The 21,080-nt window shown below is 43.3% G+C and overlaps 1 protein-coding gene across 1 annotated transcript in view; it reads left to right on the forward strand.

Moving 5' to 3' along the window:
- Positions 1-485: 485 nt before the first annotated feature.
- LOC116863090 (neuronal PAS domain-containing protein 3) overlaps positions 486-21,080 on the forward strand; it is a gene marked incomplete at its 5' end in the record, with an annotated part of 28,733 nt that continues 8,138 nt past the window's right edge. The window contains 3 exons of the mRNA XM_032850592.1: positions 486-679; positions 5,025-5,131; positions 19,233-19,380. Coding sequence (XP_032706483.1) covers positions 486-679; positions 5,025-5,131; positions 19,233-19,380 — 449 coding nt within the window. The remainder of the gene's footprint in view (positions 680-5,024; positions 5,132-19,232; positions 19,381-21,080) is intronic.

Consider the following 21,080-nt stretch of genomic DNA (forward strand, 5'->3'; position numbering starts at 1 on the left):
TATGTGAAAGGAGATGGCCATGTAATCCACTCAGTACAGATATGGAAACACACAGACATCATCCATTAATTAACAAGGGCAGATAATGCAAACATTTCCTTTTGCAACTCATTGCTCAACTTTCTGGTCATTTTAACTGGTTATACGCTTAATTGCAATGTAAAAAAAAAAAAAAAGAAAGAAAGAGAAAAGAAAAGTAAAGAAAAGAGAGAGAGAGAAAGAGAGAGAGGGAAGGGCAAGAAAAAGTCCTGAAAATAGCAATAGCACAGGAATAATTCTGCCTTAAGTAAAGCTCAGCCTATAATATTATTTCTCTTTTGTCCCTGCCTCAGGGACATTGAGGGCATATTAACAGCCATTATGATTACGGAAGATACAAACTAATGTTGGTTGTTCCAGATGTAATTTTGCAATTTCTCAAAAGAAATACTGTTCCGTCCCAGATGCAAATTTGACTGTGTCCTGTCCTTAATGTTCTATTACAGGTGATTCACATAACAGGCCGGCTACGACTGAGGGTGTCCCTATCCCACGGGAGGACCGTTCCCAGCCAAATCATGGGTCTTGTGGTTGTGGCTCATGCCCTGCCTCCCCCTACGATCAATGAAGTCAGAATTGACTGCCATATGTTCGTCACTCGAGTAAATATGGACCTCAATATCATTTACTGTGAAAATAGGTACTTTGTTTTTGTTCTCATTTCCTCTGTTGTATGTTACACATTGGTGAAGGCTGGTGTTTGTGGCAGTCTGAAGGATTTTACTCTCCCAGTGAGGCTCATTATAAATCCTGATCTTATTTTTAATGGCTGCTTGGACTGACACCAAACATGCTTTTTATTTAAAATTTACATTGCTGTCCTGATGTACGTGAGGGACAACAATGGAATGGATTGGGATACCCAGACATCCATATGCTATAATTAAGACCCATTTTGGCCGAGAACCCAAGGAGAGAGCAGGGCTGAGACGTTCTTGGCAAAATTATACCATAAAAGGTATCTCCTGCTGCCTCAGTCAGGCGCACCTCCTGTCTCCTGTATGGGCCCAACCTCAGGATGGCCAGCGTTCATACAGCCTTCAGCACATTGCCTTAGCTGCCTGCCGGGCTACGCGTTACCATAGACCGAGTGGCTCAAACAACAGACATTTATTTCTCATAGTTCTGGAGACTGGGAGTTCCAAGATCAAGGTACAAGCTAATTGGGTTCCTAGCAAGAGCCCACATCCTGGTTGCAGATAGCAATCTTCTTGCTGGATCTTCACACTGGGGAGAGCGAGAGCTCTGGTCCCTTCCTCCTCTTATGAGGACACTAATCCCATCACGGGGGCTCCATCCCCATGACCTCATCTTCACCTAATTACCTCCCAAAGGCCCCCCCATACTATCACACTGAGTATAAAGGCTTCACTGTATGGGTTTTGTGGTGGGAGGGACACGCGCAGGCCATAGCACATGGAGGGGAAAAAAATGAGAATTCGAGGCCCCCAGAGGGAAAAGGATGAAAAATCTGCAAAACTATTAAATAAAATGTTGTAATCCTGAGGAGTTTGCTTTTATAAATTAAATTTTTTAAAAAAGAGAGAGACTCGTCATATAAATGACTTGACAGTCCTTCCTTAACACCGAGCTTTGATAAAAGGACTTTTTAACCTCTGGTTTAAAAGTTCACTTTTTCCATTAAGCACAGAGCAAGGGACAAGGAAATGGGACAGTGCCCCCTTAGACCTTTCACCCACAAGTCACCAGCCCATCATCAGACCGATTTGAAGAAGAGAGAATCAGTGGGCACAGGGAGAAGAGGGAAAGAAGCTTCCATGATAGCATTCAATCTGCTGGTGCCACAGGCAGACTCACTGAGGCGGTTTTGAGAGGGTGCTTTTGTGGCACAGATTACGGTCACGCACAAAAGCAGCGTATGTTCACCGAGCCCTGATAGTGCCCTCAGGGGCAAAATGAAAGAGCGGAATGGTCAAGCAGCTCAGGTAATTGACCTCTGCAAGGCCTAGCCAAGAGGAAGACGGCCAGCATCCGTGTTCAGTCTGCTGGGAAGCTCTGAGGATGTTGAGCCCAAGTTAGAAATGCCTACCATTTCCAGTCAAGATTGGATCCAGAGGAAAGAATCCATCAGGAGAAAAAGACACCCACCTGAGCTATTAGTGTTCCATGGGGTAGAAGAGACCATGAATCCGTCACTCTTATTTAACAAGTAACCCTAAATCTATTTGTTTCAAGTTTGGTTGGCATTTCTTAAAATTTTTAGAAAACTGACTGTATACTTGGATTGTGTGTAAGGTATTCTGGAATGGCAAAAGAGTATCAGGAAAGACAGACAAAAGGATTCGCTAGGGTGAGCAAGTGATAATAAAGATAACGTTTGTTAAACACTTAGCTACACGCTCGGCAACGTGCAAAACTCATTATATACATCATCTGCTTTAAGCTTCAAGACAGTTCTGTGATCTAGATGGGTGTTGCCATGGCCTTCGGCACCCTCAAGCAATTTCAGTTTAGCAAGAAAGGGTAAGTGAGACGCCCACGGTCACAATTTGAACTCGAAATGTGCCAGATTTTAAAACCAGGCAGTTAGCTACGTGTGGGCTTTCCTGCATTCCCTGTCACTTTTTTTCTAGAGAAGTCAGGCTAAGTGGTAAGGAAGCCATCAGACTAACCACTGAAGGGGACTCTCATATCTATGCATCCATTAAAGAACACAGTTCTAGCCCACAAAGCTGTTTACTCTGATGAAAAAGATAGAATGCTGGAGAGGGAGCTCCAACACAGGGAGGCGGATAGAAAGTCTGATGACCTATGGCTTTACCTCTTCAAATACGTAGGTCAGGCTCCCTTGATTTACATTTACTACTGTCACTCCCTCTGAAAACCTGAGCCTCATCTTATTTACCTGCTTCCGGTGATTGTCCTGTCCCCAAACCCTCACTTCATTTTCATTCCTGTGATCACAGATTGATTAATTCTGCTCCATGGACCTGAGTGCCTTTTGGTGCCACTCCAATAATTGAGATCATTTTCTGTGACCCACTTTAAGCTTTTTTTTGTCCCTTTTAAAGAAAAAAAAAAACCAAAACTTTTTTCCACAACCCCTTATTAGCCAATACAATACGGCATTATTTCCCAGCTGAAGAGGATAGAAGTTATTTAAAAAGGACTCGTTTAAAAGAAATTGCTTGCTTGACCTGAAGAAAAAGCATGCCTCATGTGCCAGGCACTGTGCTATGCTCATTTCATTTCATTCATCAATCCCCTCACCAACCTCCTAAGTTATTTTTACAGATAAGGAAACTGAGGCTCAGAGTATAAGATGCCATCAGGATCCTGCTCCTCATATAGGTCATCAAACTGGTCCGGGGATTTCTACACAAGTATTAAGATGTCTCTGGACACTGAGCTAGTCACACTTGCCACAGTAACAGGTTCTATACATAAGAATACGTCAGATGTTTTGAAGGATTTCATTCCAATAAAGCATAAACTAAAGAACGTCTTCCCTAAAGTATCACTGGCTTTTTCCCAGGGCCTATTGTTTAATTAGGGAGTTGCTAACTGGAAACACAAGACCTGTCCTGGCCTCTGCAGACCATTCTTCTCCTCTGCATTCCCTAGGAGGGCGGAGGACAAAGCCGACATCAGAGGCCTTCAGGGGAGCTGGCAAATTTCAGAAACACCAATGAGGGCCTTTTAATGACATCCTTATTCACTCATTTGCAGAAAGGGGGTGTAAACTGTGCTTGGAAAGCAGCTAATGGTTTTAGGAAAACACCAACTAATCTGCTTTGTACCAGAAAACCATGGCGTTAAAAAACTCTATATTGTCCCATTTTCACCTCGGCTTACCAAGAATTCTAGTCTGGCCAAAAATCTTACTTAACATTAGATGTTGAGAAATCCACTCCCTGGGTAGTAACTTTTAATTATATTCCCCATTATTCTGGTTTGGTTTGGTTCAGTTTGGTTTAGTTCCCCTGCCTTGGGGGGTCAAGACTGAGCTCTCCGACCATGGCCTCTCAGGTTTCTGAAACATGTCATTTCTAAAGACTCACTCCTATTTAGAGCTAGTGTGAGCCCTAAACGATAAAAAGCACAGTGATGGTAAAGAGAATAAATTAAACAGAAGATATATTCTATTTTGGACCGCCCAAAACCAATCTGTACCTGGACAGGGAGGACGATAATAAGCATGTTGACATCTTTGTGTAAATCGGGCAGATTCCCCCAACATGTTTTCCAATTGCCGTTCTATTTTTCTGTGCTCCTGCCGGAGGACATTGACGTCTGGACAATCAATGACACAGGCTTACACACGTACTGCCTCGCACAAGCCTGCAGAGCTGCTACAATGGTTTAAAAGTTTCTGTGTGGAATCCACCACAAAGTACTAGTTAAAAGGGCCAGGAGTGAAAGCCGAGCTCCCAAATGACTAAGACTGAAAAAGATAATACCCCCAGGCATCTGTATGTCTCAGCATTTAAATTATATCCCTTGAATGCCAATTTGGACTTTGTGCCAAGAAGCGGTTGAAGCCCTTTTTTCATGGAAATACCCAATAGAAGACCAATCTGTTTAAATGAAAGGTGTCTCTAATCATTTGGTATCAACATAACATGTTTTTATTTTATTACGTAACCTTGAATTATCTTGGCCTCTAATGAGGATCTTGCATTGTTACTGATTCTCAATAATTTCATGGAATTATGTTGTCCAAATGTGTATTCTGATGCCAAAAAAAAAAAAAAAGAAAGAAAGAAAAGAAAAGAAAAACCTGTCTCATGATTTAAATGCAGTTGCTGGATCGAGCACATCTCCTATTTTCAAAAAAGTCCGATATCCGTTGAAGAAATTATCTTCTCTGTCAGGAAAGGGTTTTCCCTCAAAGTGCCACCTCCTGATGGGTACCCCCAGGATAAGGAAAACTGTAAGGGGACTTGTTTCTCAGTCATTGAACAATTTCTGGACTTCCTGCCCTCCCCCTCCCTGAATCCCAGCCTGTGTTCTTCTCTCTGCAGGATTAGTGATTATATGGATCTGACCCCCGTAGACATCGTAGGGAAGAGATGCTACCACTTCATCCATGCCGAAGACGTCGAAGGCATCAGGCATAGTCACTTGGACCGTAAGTAACCCCTGTGCATGGGAACAGCCTGGCTCGTGTCAAGTCTCTCGGATGCTTGTTTGGTTTCAGTGCGGATTTCTCCCTTCGTGTCTCGTGCATACGCTTGAGATGACGGTCAGCATGCAGTGAGAAAAAGTGAGACGTAAATCACTTCAGCTGGTGTTGGAATTAGATTGGAAGTTGGAACTCGGGCCCGCAGAAATTGCTGGATCTTTAGGCCCTTGCCCGGGATTTTGTGGTCTCTCATGCTCTCTCTCCCATGAAGTGATGGGGGAAGCTCTGCCTTATGCTTTCTTGACCCTTTCATTTTCTAGAGAGCGAGCTCCACTCTGAAATTTGTGGTCTCTGTTTGAAGATATATGTGGGAGAAGGCAGGTTCAAATAGACCAGAGCCTACAGCGATTCCTACTTGACGGACCGCAAAACTGGGGCAAGGGGGTAGCTGGGGAACAGGGGCGGAGCACATCGTGTGTCCACGGCCGCTCGAATGTGGCATCTTTTCACTGTATTTCTGGAAAGGGGTTTATTCTGAGGAACACTCCCGAGAGAGAGAGAGAGAGACTCATCTCAGCTCTTTAAGTCTGATTCCCAGCCTCTGACTCACAAGCTGACCTCCGAGATGCCTTCTTTGGCATTTAAAGACAGAGGGACCAACCGTGCTCTGGCCAGGTCTGAGCCAAAACTCCCACAAAGCATTCCATGCAGCCTTCCCTCACCAGACTCAGTGGGCTTTTGCCACCGTGTGTGGAAAGGCTCTGACCATCCCATAAGGCAGGAGGCACTGGTCTGCGGAACCTCTTAGGAAGAGGCTGCCCTTTTTCCAACCAGAGGTCCTTTTGATGACCAACCAGCAGACTCTTCTTCCTACAAGATGAGGGTCCAACGAGCTCATCCTCTCAGAAGGTTCTAAACCCAGTTCTGAACTCTGATTTTAAATACATGCGAGGTGCCACCAGTGAGAGTCTATACCTTGACGGTCAAGTTTTCCTCTAGCGACATGAGCCAGGTGGCCTTCATATTTACTTCCTCTCCCTGTTCTTGCTGTGGCTGAGGAGAGCGGTCTCAGGTCTTTCCTGCCCTTTGCTCATTTTTAGATTCCCATCTTCAAAAGCATAATGCCAAGACATTCAGTCAGGCAGAGTCTCAAAGTGTGAGCGTCTTGCAGCATTTTTTAACCCTGCATTAGCAACTGACATGGGACCAAGTTCAGTGTCAGATTTTGTATGTATCATGTCTCTGGGAAAAGCCTACCTGCAAGGCTGCTCTCCGGCAGGTTCTACTCCCAACACTGAACGCGTGCCTTGGTATTGCACACCAGGGATTTAGGGAACACACTTGTTGCTAAGAATGAATGGGTGTTGTGCACGGCAGAAGCAGATGGCTCTTCAATTAATTGGGGGGAAAAAATGATGCTGTTTCCTGAAAAGAAACATCAGGTTCTTTGTAGCTAGGAATTTAGAAAAGATGGAGAAAAACTCGGGATCTTTGGAGGAAGCTCCAAGTGTATTTTTGGACCAACATATGCCAGAGATCCAGGCTTTAAAAATGAATATATTGTCTTTGGGACCCTGTCGTGGACCATGTGTGTGGGGAGAGAAGGGTGCTTTTTCATTTTGGAATCTTAATTGAGGTCTAACTTCAGAAACCCAGTGCTGACAAAAAAGAACTATGTCATCCCCAGTTATTATTTGGAAAACGTCATGCTATCTCTCTGGGATTTGATTTACAGCTTGAAGAAACACAATTCCTCAGGAACAGTGAGCTAGGGCAGTTCATTTCTTCCCATGAAGCAAAGGTCTCCAACAAATATGCTTGATGCCATTCTTTCCGATCTACTTTTATCTCATTTTCAGTAACCAGAATAATTTGAGAGTGCTGAAAATAAACAACTCTGCCATTCACTATTGTGCTAGTCACCTAATTTTTCTGGTATCGTGCCAACTAATAAACAGAGAAGGTATGCTTTTAAATTCTGTGATTTTTTTCATTACTTGATATTGACATACTGGCTATTGCTTTATGATTTAGCCTCCTAACAATGATTGAGTTCACTCTTTCAACTCACACACACGACTTCTAATTTTAAGTTCTTTTAATAACCTCAAACACATGAAAAACAAATAAAATGAGCTGATAATTCTGCACAGTAAAATATACTTCACATATTTAGTTATCACGCTGTGGAATAACTCCACAATGTCAAGTAGCACACAATTAGTAAAACTGTAGGGGGAGGAAAAGGAGTGTTTTGATCCTGAAGAATTTTGATCCTAATCAGATTGAAATTTCAACGTTCTTGTAGTGCTTAATATCTTCAATCACACACACACACACACACACACACACACACACACAAATCAAACCAATGCCAATGTCAGGTTTTACATTCTGTGACTGAAATAAAATGCTAAAATATACAAATGCATCTCGCTTTGTACAATAAACATTAACATCATTATAAAGTAAGATTGAGTCTAAAATTGTGTGATGGAATGTCTGATGTTTACCTAATTCTCAAACCAAAGCCAGCCCAGAAACAAAATGACAGAGCATGTAATAAGTCTTGGTTGTGCAAACACTGGAAGAAAAGGCAAAAAGCACAGGATTCTCCTGTTCAAAGCAGTAGGCTGTTAATGAAGGATGCCTCGACTGTACCTTCTTGGCAGGAGAAGGTCATGGCGACATAGAATCAGCTGAAGAATAAGATAGAATTCTCAAACAAAGGGACGGTTCAAAAATAAACCACATTAACTATTTAGCTTTTCTTCCTAGAGCTATTGGCACAATTCCTATTTCTGTGCAAGAAAGACAGGTTTTAGCCAGCTGATAATATTTCCTGATATTTTGATATCTGTCTTATGCTCCAGTTTACAGATAAAACTTTAAAAGACTCCATAGTCTTTGATAACTCAAAATGCTATCTTTATCACTTATATCTTTTTCCTAGCATAGGCATCTGTAAATCCATAGATGAACTTGTCTCTAGAATAAGGAAAGTAAAAGGGAATCAGCTGCAGCAGGAACTGACAACTTCCATCAGTTGAACCAAGAACTGGACCATTCACTCTCCCACTAAGTTAACATGAGATGCCTGATAGTTCACTGGCTTTCAACATAAAGAATCACTAAGAATCGCATTATCTGTACCAACATGGTGGGTGAGTGAAATTACACTGGGATTCTAAAACCAAGGGGGTTGTAGGACCTCTTCTTTCACACGGTGACCAAAGACCTCTGATTTTTCTTTTTTTTTCTTACGCCACCCTACTGGAGTCATTGAACCCAATGTCACTGACTCTCCAGGCCGCATTGACCCAACCAACATTTTGAGGTTTGAATTCTCAACTACTCATACAAGCAATTATTTGAGCATCTTGGCCTATCAGGCTCCAGTCCTCCAGGACTCAGGAGGTACCGACCTCCAGATGACCAGTCAGGTCTCCCTTGGGTCTGACGCCCCTCTTAGCTCGAGCATTCAAGAGCAGTACACCTGCCTACCACTCTGCCAATAGCCCACATATGGAAGGGCAGACAACAAATGCTAAACCAAACAGAGAAACATCCAGATTTTTGTCTGTAGAAGTTGCTCATCTTGTCTTGAGATATCCCCGGGGTCCTTTCCAGGCCGAATGCACAATTCTAAAACCTAGACAGAGTGGCGAAGAGAGACTTCCCTTCCCTCTAGAAGGTTGTGCTCCACTAGCAAGGCTCGAGGCTCTGCCACTATGGGACTTCCAAGAAAAAGGAGCCAGAAATGCTAGAAGTGGTAGTAGTTTTCCCTTCCTAGGACCTTACCCAGGATAATGAAACTCTGCGAGAGTTATTTCAGAAGGCAGAAAGACCTGCAGCTTGTCTGTGAGATCTTGTAGAATTAAAAGGCATGGCCCACCCAATATATTTGGGGGATGTTAAAAAAATATATAAACATTAGCCTCAGTCTTTATTTCTTAATTACCAAATTCTATCCTCCTTAACAAAAGTCATGCCCAGCTACCTGGCAGAACGCATTGCACACTGTTTTGCATCAATAACCCCTACACTTCCCTCCTGAAGGCATCTCATCGCCAAATGCAAGCCGACTGCTTAATGCAGGACTAATTAGTATATCCCCTTCCCGTCTGCAGGCCCTCCATTGTAATTCCTTCCCAGCTCATTTTTTTCCACAACCGCGCATCAATCAAAGTAAGTGCCCTGCCTGCCTCGGAAACACAAGATGTCCTCCATGCATTTGTCATCTGCCACGCAAACAAAGGGGGAATTTAATTGTTGATCTGGGGAGGCAGCCGCCGCACAGGGGAAGGGAAGCTGTGGTGGGGGGAGAGAGGAAGGCGCAAAGTTTGGTGGGTGGGCCAAGAGCAGAGAGCCTAGGGTACGTCTTTCTAGGATCTTACTTGGGCTTTCTTGCAGCTGGGTCTTCGGGGATTTAGCTGCAACCCGATCATTGGCTGGACATTTTCCCCAAAGCAAATGAGTTTTTCTTCTTCTTCCGTATGAATGTGAAAATGCCACTGAAAGAAGATACGCGTCACAGCTACCATGTCAGACTGTTTTCAGAAGCCAGGTCAGCCCGCATCATGTGCCTGTCCATCAGCCAAAAAAAGAGGTCACAGGGAGACAAAATAAAGTCAGGGTTTTATACAGAAGTGAATGACCTGCAGTATCTTTGTCTTTTTGTTTTTCCATTTTGGGGAAAATACTGATTTTGGCTTTTCCAGGCTAAAGATAGGCACATAAGAACAGAGCCCAACGAGGGCCTATCAGCTGAGTGTCCTTGTCCCACCGCATTATAGAAATGCCCACCCCCAGCTTACTGAATCCAGACCTGCAATTAACAAGCTCCCTAGAAGACTCCCATGTGGGTTAATGGTTGAGGACGGACTTAAACTGATATTTCAAAGGCATTCTTGTACATTAAGTAAAAATAAATACAAAGTGACTATCAATCTTAGGGGGCTTAAGATTCCCCTCCCGTAATCTGAATGTTGTGAATACCAGTAAAATACAAGTAGCAAACTGGCCCTAGGGTATCTGAGGCAGTGTTCAAATGAAGAGTAAGTGATTACTTGATAAAGAGATGGACTTCTTTACAAAAGTGCAGGGTTTTGAACATCAGTGGAGAAAGCTGTTAGAGTATAAATAGAAGTAACAGTCAACTCATAAACAAAAGGAGGTCTTTCAGCTTTTTTCCCCCAGGTTAATATTTTTCCACATGTGAATACAAACAGTAACATTTTCCCTGTCCAATTCATCCAACATCTATGCCTACTTACTGTATACAGAGCTCTGTGGTATTGCAGTAAGGTTTGAACAATAACTAAGGTGTGGTCCCTACCTTCCAGGAGCTTACGTACTGGTAGAAAAGATAGCATGAAAATAGCCCATTTTGAAAAGGTAGCATCAAATGAGGACTATTGAGATGGATAAAACACAGATATCCCAGAGATTGGGGTGGGGTTGGGGAGTGGGGCAACAAGGGGGGATGGACAAGAAATTCCAGAGACACCCCATCTTGAAAGAGGATGGCAGGAAGCCAGGGTGGCAGGAGATGGGCAGAGGTGCAGGGTCAGGGACATTCCAGGCTTAGAAGAACATAAACGGACACAGAATACAGCAGTGCACCATCTTTCCTCTCTACCCAGGAAGTAAGCAGGAACTTCGATGGGATGGATATTTTCTAATACAATCCTAATGTGGATCCCTGGGCTTTTCTTTCTTACTTCCTTTTCAGTTAGTAGACGCTCTTATTGTCATAAAAAAGAATACCTGATATTTCAGAGAAATTAGCCCCCTCATTGCTTTTATAAAGCATGATCAGAAAAAAAAATACTTCTAAGACATCCATTTTAACCTCAATCAACCAAAATAAAATCAGTTCCATCACTTCTTGTACTTTATACAAGATTAAGAACAAAATGCTGGTGTGTTTTATAACTTTTTCCTTAAAATGTTGATGTAATGACACCTTGCCGATCTCAAAAAAAAAAAAAAAACCTCCAACTTTTCCTTGTTTAAGACAGATGAGGGACAGGGATTTAATTTGTGTATGTGTTTAGCATACAATGGTTTTTCCATAAATTTAGCACTAATCAAGGATCAGGTCATTTGAACTTCTTTATGAACTCTGTATCCCCTCTGGCTTCCTAGAATTTTTGGTGGGGACATTGACTAGAATGCCTTCAGTTCCAAGGGACAGAAAACACAAGCAAAAAATGACTTCAACTTCCTCTGTACTCATCTTCAGTTTCTTCTCCTCATGATCAAAAGATAGCTGTAGCACTATCCATCACCAGTCCCTCACAAGACAATGTCCTAAGTCAGGAATGGATCCGTCACTATTCTGTGCTCATTTTTTAAAGAAATACTCGCCGTGGCCCTCCAGGAGAGAGAGCTCCCCCGGCCCCCCACACCATGTCCCATTGTCCAGCATTTCACCAAGTGTCTAAGCCCAAGCCACACACTGGATGCAGTGACCGTGACTGACTTAAACAATCAAGGGTTCTCCCCCCAGGACTTAGGAAAGGTCCCTGATCCGGGAAGAAGTGCTGCTTTTTCCTTCCTCCTCCCCAGCATGAGCACTGCCCCTGACACTGCCATAGGATCTAGGAAAGTGGTTGAGGGTCAATCCCAAGGGCTCCCAAGGAGCACATTTTCTTCCTTTATCCTTCTTTTCCCTTCTTTTTTTACCTACATGAGAAGATGAAGGTTAACTGAACCCATTTGTGGTCATGGTTTCATAATATATGGAAATTGAACCATCGTGCTGTCACACAGTGACATTTGTCAATTATTTCTCAATAAAACTGCAAAAAAAAGGAATAGCTGTTCAGTGGACACCCAACAAACAGTGACTGCTACCTGGGAGAATCTGATACATTTTCACAACAAAGTCTTTGGATTTCTGAAAATCTACACAACAGGGGCACAAATGGCATGTGTCTAGGCTCCTTTCAATACTCTTGATTTTGCCAACACTAGTTTCTGGATACCTGTGCTTCACCATGTATATATTTCTTGTTAAAGAGGTTTAGTGAACCTCATAAAATGACCTTATGCAGAAACACAGGGTCCATGAGAGACATAAAATAAATCTGAGACAAAGATCCAACCTCATCCTTCCACCTTTTCTTAGTTCTCCCTACGTTCCAGCTTAACCTTGCTCAATACTTCATTTTTTAAAGGAGGTGAAGAATTCACCCAGGCCAGGTCAGACCCCTATACTTTTATACCCTCATCCCACTTTCCCTAAGAGTTATCACAGTTGTAAGTGTCTTAGTGAAAGTAGTAAGAATCTGTCTCCCATAGAAAGGCAAATGGGGGCTCCTGGGTGGCTCAGTGGATTAAAGTCTCTGCCTTCAGCTCAGGTCATGATCCCGGGGTCCTGGGATCGAGCCCAGTGTCGGGCTCTCCGCTCAGCAGGGAGCCTGCTTCCTCCTCTCCCTCTGCCTGCCTCTCTGCCTAGTTGTGATCTGTCAAATCAATTAAAAAAAAAATACAATCTTTAAAAAAAAAAGAAAGAAAGAAAGAAAGAAAGAAAGGCAAATGGAGGTAAGTCCTGTTTTCAGGATGAAGAAAACTTCCCCAACAATTCCCAAAAAGAGAGACCTCCCCATGGGTTTCAACTCTCCCCTATTTCACCATATTCCAAATGTAAACCAATCACTGGTAAGGGAATGGGATTACATGACTGAGACTAATAGTCAGCCAATCTTTGCATACTTGGAGATCCTCCAGGGCCTGGCATGGAGTAAGTAGGCACTCAAAAGAATATTTATTGAATGAGTTAATAAATCCACCATTTCCCTCTGCTCCTAGCCGTCAAGTTTTCTTAATTCCCTGCTGAAGAGTTCACTGCTTCCCTTTATATGGCAAATCCTTACCACCCATTTCCCACCAACGAAGTGTAAGGGCTAAGAAATACCCTGTCCTTAACTATTTTAGGTCAAGAAAGTCAGAAATTAGTGGTACAGAAACTCCAGCTGAACTGTAAACAGCTTGAAAAAAAAAAAAATCTGAGATCTCAAATGTCACTCATGCCGACCATCACTGATTTTTTCCTGTCCTAGAACAAGATGCCATCGGTGGTTAAAAGGCTTGGTCTCCAATTCAGTACATTATCATGAAGAAAAGAGAAATTTATTTTTTAAACTTAACAAATTGACATGTCTTAAATCAATGAAAAGTTTTCTGCATGATTCAATATTAACAGTTAATAAAAATCTATCAATTGGCAGTGGTATAGGAAAAACCTCTTATAAGGTTATAAATCACACAGAGAGCGATTCGAGCAGGGCCTGTCATTAGTGTATTAGGGGGAAAATCCATAGATGATGCATACTTATTCACAGAACATCCACAGTCTTCTGTCCTCAAGCTCGTAACTCACGTTAAGTATCAAATATCATTAAACTTCACCAAATATTGCCCGGCACATGGATTCACAAAAAAAACTAAAAACCAATTTGTGGATGCCTGCTATTTAAGACATCTAGCTCACTAATTGCAAAATCTATAGGTAAGTCTGCACAGCATCAAAGCCTGGGTTGATCCTATGAGCAGCTCTAAATGAAAAACTGTCTCTATTGCAAGTAAATAAAGCATTTAATGCACAGTTTCTGCCTCTAATACTGTTTCTCCTGTGGGTTTTGAAAATGACCTTCCTGTAAGCATCAAGGACTCTAACTCTGAGATAAAGAAACTTGTTCCTGTTTTAAGTCTATGTCAGGTTCATTCCCCTATAGCCCACAGTTTTCAAAAGCAGAGGAAAAAGTAATCCAGAATTAAAAAAAAAAAAAAAAAGTCCTGTTTCCAGAATGAAGTTCCCTGTCAGCCTGCCTTGGGCCTTAGGTGGAGAAGCAGAGATTAAAGAGTCAGTATTCTTTTTCATGTTTCATCTGCCAGTTTTGTGAATGTAGAAAGAAACCAGTGGCTACAGCTAAGCACCCAACTGTGGTATTAAGTAGGAAGGTGTGATTCGCACGCGCGCGCGCACACACACACACACACACACACACCCGTTACTTGCACGCACTCCACATTAGTGAATCCCGAAATAATATTTGAGATCCTGAGAGAAACACCCCCTCTCCATTCTCCACAGCCACTGGTGAAGGTACCTCACGGAGGGGTGAATGGCGCCACAGATGCGTCCTCCTATCGCCATGACGATAATGAAGCTCTTTGTTCAGCTGTGTGAATGTGAAGTGTGCGATCTCCGATGATCTCACCATTTCCTATTTATTCTATACTTACCTGAATACGCCAAGTATTGCCGCTTTTTAATGCATATGCAAACCACTAAAATGTCCTTTTGTGAGACACTTTGCTAAAAGACCGCTTTTGATATGTGTTCTTCGTCCCCTCTTCAAACTGAATTAGACTGCTTCCTTCTTTTTAAGACACAAGCAACTCACTATTTAGAATCTTTGGCTTTGATTTGGTGGAACAGCCCAACAGGAAGAGACCATGTTCTCTTTTTTTCTCCATATTTCTGAAGGCAAACTTGTACTGATTTGTTTTGATTTACTAACAGAATTATGTTCCTGCCACAAACACAGGCTTCCTTTATGTCCTTTCAGTCATCGGTCTATTTCTGGGGACAAAGTTTTCCCAAGGAAGACTGAAGTCCCTCTGTTGGTGGCTGTGTGCAGAGCCATGGATGTGTGCCTCGGCTGGAGTTCATCAGGTTTGGGAGGAGAGAAGTTGTCCTCCACAGGCAGGACATTTCTCGAATACCTACTGCTAAGCTCAAACCGAGAGGCCAGGCGACATTCTTTTAAGGATATCCAATAGCGCAGAGCACTCGGTCCTTTGTGGGGGAAGTGTGTTTGGCATAACAGGTCACATGTCCTAAAATGGTAGTTCCCTGAAGGTTTCTTCTGACTGAGCTCTATTGGTCACTCCCGTCACCATTGGGGGTGGGTGGGGTTTTAATGCCAATAGCCAAAAATCGTCAGATGAACAGGACTGGAACACTTCAGCCAGGAGGATTTACGTCTCTTTGTTACATAGTTTCCTCACAAAGGTGGGGTCACCCCTGTCCTCTAAAGAGCACAGCCTGTAACTCAAAGGCACCTTTAGCTTGTTTGTGGGGTGGTGCTGATGACAGCTTCTTGGTTCTCCTCAGACCAGGAGCAGCCAAGAATAATTGGTTATGCCCTAGACTTCAGAGTAAAAGAAACAAGTTCTCACGTGCTAGCAGAGGCGCTCAGCATGGCCCCTGGGACCATTTGAGATTGTATGTGAACCTGGGAAACACGTATCCATCCATCCTGTACCTTCACGATTATCCTGTATAACCTCAGTAAAGGCCATCGAAATGTTGTGAGAGCCCTAAAGAAAACTAATTCCTATGGTACAACCTCAATGATGTAATTATAGAGATGTTGTGATGTGACCAGCAAAGCCAGTGAGGGGCACACGAGCTGTTCTACCAAGTTGGGGACACCAAAAAGCAAACTTAGAGATAAATCAAAGAGAAGATGCCACATTATGTGTTGAAAGTACTCAGACATATCATGGTATGAAGCTAAAAATACGACCCACATATAAAATTTCTTTCTTTCTCTGCTTCCGCTCTTTTTAGTTTGAGCACATTGTTATGAACTTGGTCTGCAGCTCTTTGGTTTGATGACTATGTATCTCTTTTCAAGGGACAATTAGCTATTTTTTAAGGACTTCCATATCAAGTAAGTTACAACGTGCTTTTTTCGGATTTTCCCCACAAAGGGGATTTTAGGAAATTGCCTGACACAGACATTCTCTCATTTTGCTCCATTATCTAAAGCTAAAACTCACAAATAAAAACAACAGCCACTGGATTAAAGCGAATTGAAAAAGTTTTTGTGTTTTTTTCAAGTTGTCTAATTTATTACAAACTAAAAATCTCTTTCAAACTGGCACCAAGGTGGCTTTTCTTCTTGAGCTGATTAGGACCACATGAGCTCAGGAAAAGCTGTCAGATCCTGCCTCTGGCGCAGCTGGAATGATCCAACTGATTTGCCGGTATGATTTTTTTTTTTTTTTTAAAGAATGAAGCTTCATCCCAAAGTCATAAATCTATATTCTGGAGCCCCAAGCAAAAATGAGTCCTTGTTCATGTTAAAAGAAGCAAAATTCCATTGTGACTTCTTCTTATGGGACCTCCTGGAAAACAAAAACAATGAGGGCAATATTTTGGTCCCCATTTCCTGCTGTAGTGGGAGCTAACTCGGCACCTTCTCTCTCCCTGTCTGGCTTCCCACTGACACGTGGAGGTCACGTTCAGGAAACAGTAGTCCTCAGAAAAGAGCAGAGATCTGTGTCTAGGCCAGAACGTGCCTTCACCTCTTAGAAGCCGTTTGTCATGCTGGCCCAGGGCAAATGAATGGAACTGGTGAAATTTGCTTTCTCCAGCAGACCGTGCTGGGCTCCCAGACCTGCTCTGTGGCATTCTCCACAGCAAGTCAAGGCACCCAAGTAGCTGCCTGACACCCCAAGAAGCCCGAGGGGGTACCCTTCCTCAGCGGTCCTTCCACAACCACTTCCTCACACAGAGATCTACCAAGCCTGCCTATCCTAGTTAGACTCCTCTCTTTGCTAAAGAGAGCCTAGCCTCTCTTTGCTAACGAGGCCATCACCTTGGCCTGGGTGATGAGGAAGGCTGCATTATTGGGCCCTAATAAATCTGTATTTATTCTTGGGAAACCGAGTCATACCGCCTTAGCTCCAAGAGACGACACCACATCAGTCTTGCAGCCCATTTCATGGCACATACATGGAGCTCACCAAGGAGCCAGATGTTTTACTCGCTATGCATTTCAGAATTGAGATTTTGTTTCTTTCTTGTTTTTAAGCAAGAGAAAGTATTATAAGGAATGGGGGGGGTGGATTTTTATGTTGATTCTGCCAATTCTAATTTAACTTTAGAATTCCTTTCTCACTTCTCCCCTTTCTATGCACTGTAACCTGGGGGTAATTTTTTTTTTTAAATTTTGCCTATATACAGTCAGAATCCAGTCCGGAATCCCCAGCCGGGCTGGGCCAATCTGGCTAACCTGCCATCTCAGTGTTTTCTTCACGTGAGGGTCCAAGAGCGGCCTCTTCGTCTCTTTGCCCTCGTTAAAAACACTAGATATTTGCAATTATCCCTCAGCCCAGAGACAACGGCAGACAGAACCTTCCACCAGCCACCACTGGGGGCGCTCTACGTTTCCCTGGGTGAAAACAGTGGGCAGAATTTCCTCCGCCGTCCTCCCTCTATTAACAGTTAACCAGGTTGAGAGGATTTGAATAAAAGCACATCTTGTTGCATGCAACAACGATTTGACAGAAGAGCTGTATGGCAGACTGAGTACTTTGCCGCTCTCAGCTTCACCACGCAGTTTTGTAGCCTGGGAAGCCATGCATGCAGAATGGCAGAACTTACAATCGCCTACAAAAGGAGAATACAATGCTACCTGTGGAGCCTCGCTGCCGAGAGAAGATGACAGTTCCGGGCCTTAAAAATACCCCAAACCACTGAACAGTCTCAGAACAGAGTGGGCCACTACGGGAAGCCCTCGTCAAAACAAATCTTTCTCAAGCAACTGCGAAGGCATAATTATTAAATTTTACAACCACTCGTTGAGCGCGTCGTGGGGCGAAGCGAGAAGGGGAGACAAGCGCTGGAGCTTCTAGGTTTCCGGACCTAAGATGCGGAGGGGGATCTGGGATCACTTTTGGAGCCACGAAGAGCGGCTCCGATGTGACGGGATGAGCTTCCACAGCCTTAAAACACGGCTCTTTTCCAAAGTGACTTCCTCTTACCCATCCAACACCACCCCCCCCCCAAAAAAAAATCAAAATGTACTTCATGAAACTATTGTATATGAAGCACTTATTAGCCGTAATTAAATGGACAATATGAATTTACTACGTCTTTAGGACTCTGGCTTGTTCTGGTTTAGAGCAAGATGATTAATGCAAATACATATTACTTGAGATAACCATTTAGCAGCTAATTTAGCCAAATTTATTACAGCAGTTAGAGGTTTTTCATTTTAGCAGACGGAGACAAGGACATGCCAAAAAGTGGGCAACGTGGACGAGTGCACACTGCCCTCTAGTGGCCAAGCGCCTGGCGCGCTTTCCGGGGGTGTGGAGTCGCCGCGATTCCTAGCCAAGTCATAACAGCGGGTTTTGCACGTTTCCGGCATCCTTTTAAACCATTCCTTTCCATAGCACTTTATTTCAGGGAATGATTTACTGCATTTTCCCCTTTTACTAGCTCAGGAGTACCCAGATACAAATCAAATCAATTTCAACTTGGCAAGATTTTGGTTAAAGTATCATTTTTAACATCTGCATTTTAAAGCTCTCCTTCAGTGGGTATTTAATGGCGCCGTTTCACATTACTGATTGTTTTTACTTGTTCCTTCATTTGGGGCCATATTTCAGAGGCTGTGTGGAGCTGTCACTCCATTTGGCTCTAGCCAAGTCAATTCTGTGCCTCCCTTAGGCCAGGGTTTCTCTCTGACTTGGTTGGGGGATTTCTTTTGCTCCAACAGTCAGTGAAGTCTCACGAGCATCTCCCCTGACTGACCAATGTAAATTTCGTTCATAGGCGGACTATAAATTCTGCTCGGCAAGATCAAAAGGAGCAGATGTATGGGGACACTGGTTGGTATTGCTTGCACTGAGGTGAAATGATCAAAGATAGGGGGTAAAGCGTCTTCGGAACCATTCAAATATCCCGGATCTCAAAGAGATCTACCTCGCAGCTATGAATAAATCACATACAGATTTTCCTTTGTTAGCGTCTGACGTCAAACCCATTGACAATATCCACACCACATTAGGTATTCTGGGAGCCAACAAGATTCGTAGTCCTTTTATTCTTCCTTTCACACCATGATTGCCCAGAATGGAATCAAGTCTTGCTCCAAATGCTAGTAACCCTCGCTCCACTGAATTGTTGATTTTATTTGTCCTGCTAATGGCATTCTACATTAAGCTTACAGAAGGGCACCCCTGGCTTAGCAAGGGACCTCCCCCTTCTAAGCTCACAGTTTTGCAGAGATGATAATCATTTGGTCCCTGTCTTAATACGCAATGCCTTGTGTTTTTGTTTTGGTTTTGCCCCCAGTGCTGAATAAGGGCCAGTGTGTGACGAAGTACTACCGCTGGATGCAGAAGAACGGAGGATATATTTGGATACAGTCTAGTGCCACCATAGCTATTAATGCCAAGAACGCAAATGAGAAGAATATCATCTGGGTGAATTATCTTCTTAGGTATATTTTCTAATTCTTTCTCATTTCTGTGTCAGTTATAAAATATACAGCCCGTGGTTAATAGCTGACATGTTTTATTATCTTTTGGCAGTATCTGGTGTGGAATTATGTGGAAATTCTGCTTTTCCTTCCACAAGACTCAGAGGAATAGGAAAAGATCAGAGTTATGGTGGAGGGGACCTTTGGGGCACATTCACAACATTTTCAGTAATTCTTGGTCTGTCAACATTTGGGCAGCTCTGAGGAGCTGCTTTGGTTTCCCCCACAAATGTTCAGGCTAGGGGGAAAAAAAAAAAGACAGATTTCTGCCTACAGATGATGCATTCAAGAAGCACCTGCTTCTCCCCACCGCATAAACTTGCATGCATGCACTCCAATCCTTGAGAAAATTAAGCAAAAGGGCATGGGGACATGGGTTCAGTTTATCCCGCCTGTATCCCAGGCAGGAAACCTTAAGCATATTACACCACATTGGATTTCCTTGGCTTTCAGGTTTTGATAATCCGAGGAAACTGCTTTGCCAAAATCAGGGCAATATCAGTGAATAAATGAAAGCCATCTCCTTGTGCCCGATGCCATGTTGCCTCAGTCTAGTTTTACTGCTATCCTAATGTGCCCTCAGATCGACACCCATAAATGCGGCCAGGCTCAGCAGCTCTCTAAATTCTAGTCTGCAGCCCCATTTCTCTCTTCTTCCCCATCTGCCTCCCACCTTTGGAGTCAAACAAGCAAAAAGGAAACCAAGACCAACAGCCCAGGTGGTCTGCTTCTGTGGGCAAAATTTCCAGGAGGTTTTCCACCTATCCTGTCCTGAAACTATCGGGAGGCTCACGGCTTGGCTGTCTCCCACTGCCGTCATTCCAGTTTGGGGTTTCTCTTGGCCAAAACCCACCATGCTGGACCCCACGTGGTCTGAATAGTAAAGCTTCCAGTAGGTCTTCTGAATGGAAGTTGATGCCCTTTGGCTGATAATCTAGACAGGGAGTACCTGAATCCCATTTTTCTTGGAGACAGCCAAATGAGGGCTGAGATGCTGACAACCGTGGCTCATCGGCACACTGACTCTTCAGAGTGTGTTCGTGTGCATTGGTGATGACTCAAAGGCATGAATGTGCTTGCTACAAATAACATATCAATCAGGCACTAATGATTATTGCTCTAGAGAGGGCCTTAATGTGCACCACTTAAAACAGTCTTCATTTATCTACTTTCTTTTTCCTTTTTTGACCTTTTCTACTCTACATTAATTCTGTCTAAAAGTCCAAGTATGTGTATTTTGTGTGCCTTTCTCAGAGGCCTGACTCTCATGCGAACTTTCCCCTGTGTTTGTGATATGCTCAAGATGGGTTCTGACATCAAGGAATCCTTTTGCCAAGATGTTTATGGAACGGTGGTGATGTGTAATGCAGGATATAAGAACTCACATGTCAGAGAGAAAATGGAATAAGGTGTTGTGGCATTAACACTCTTTGGCTGTTCAAAAATGGTGTTGTGCCAAAGAGACCCATTACTATTGGAAAGCAGGCATTAGTAACAGAGACAACACAGACTAGAAGACACCTGTCCCCCGCGCTGAGGTCACATAGGGTACTGAAGTCATCCATGTGCTTGCCCCTCCCATTCAGATCCCATTTGGTCTGGATCTTTCTTACTGCCTCATTGGTCTCATGACTTCCTACTCTGCCCCCAAATGGAGGCAA

The sequence above is a fragment of the Lontra canadensis genome, unplaced genomic scaffold, assembly GCF_010015895.1.
Source record: "Lontra canadensis isolate GAN:19392208 unplaced genomic scaffold, GSC_riverotter_1.0 scaffold518, whole genome shotgun sequence".
Lineage (NCBI taxonomy): Eukaryota > Metazoa > Chordata > Mammalia > Carnivora > Mustelidae > Lontra > Lontra canadensis.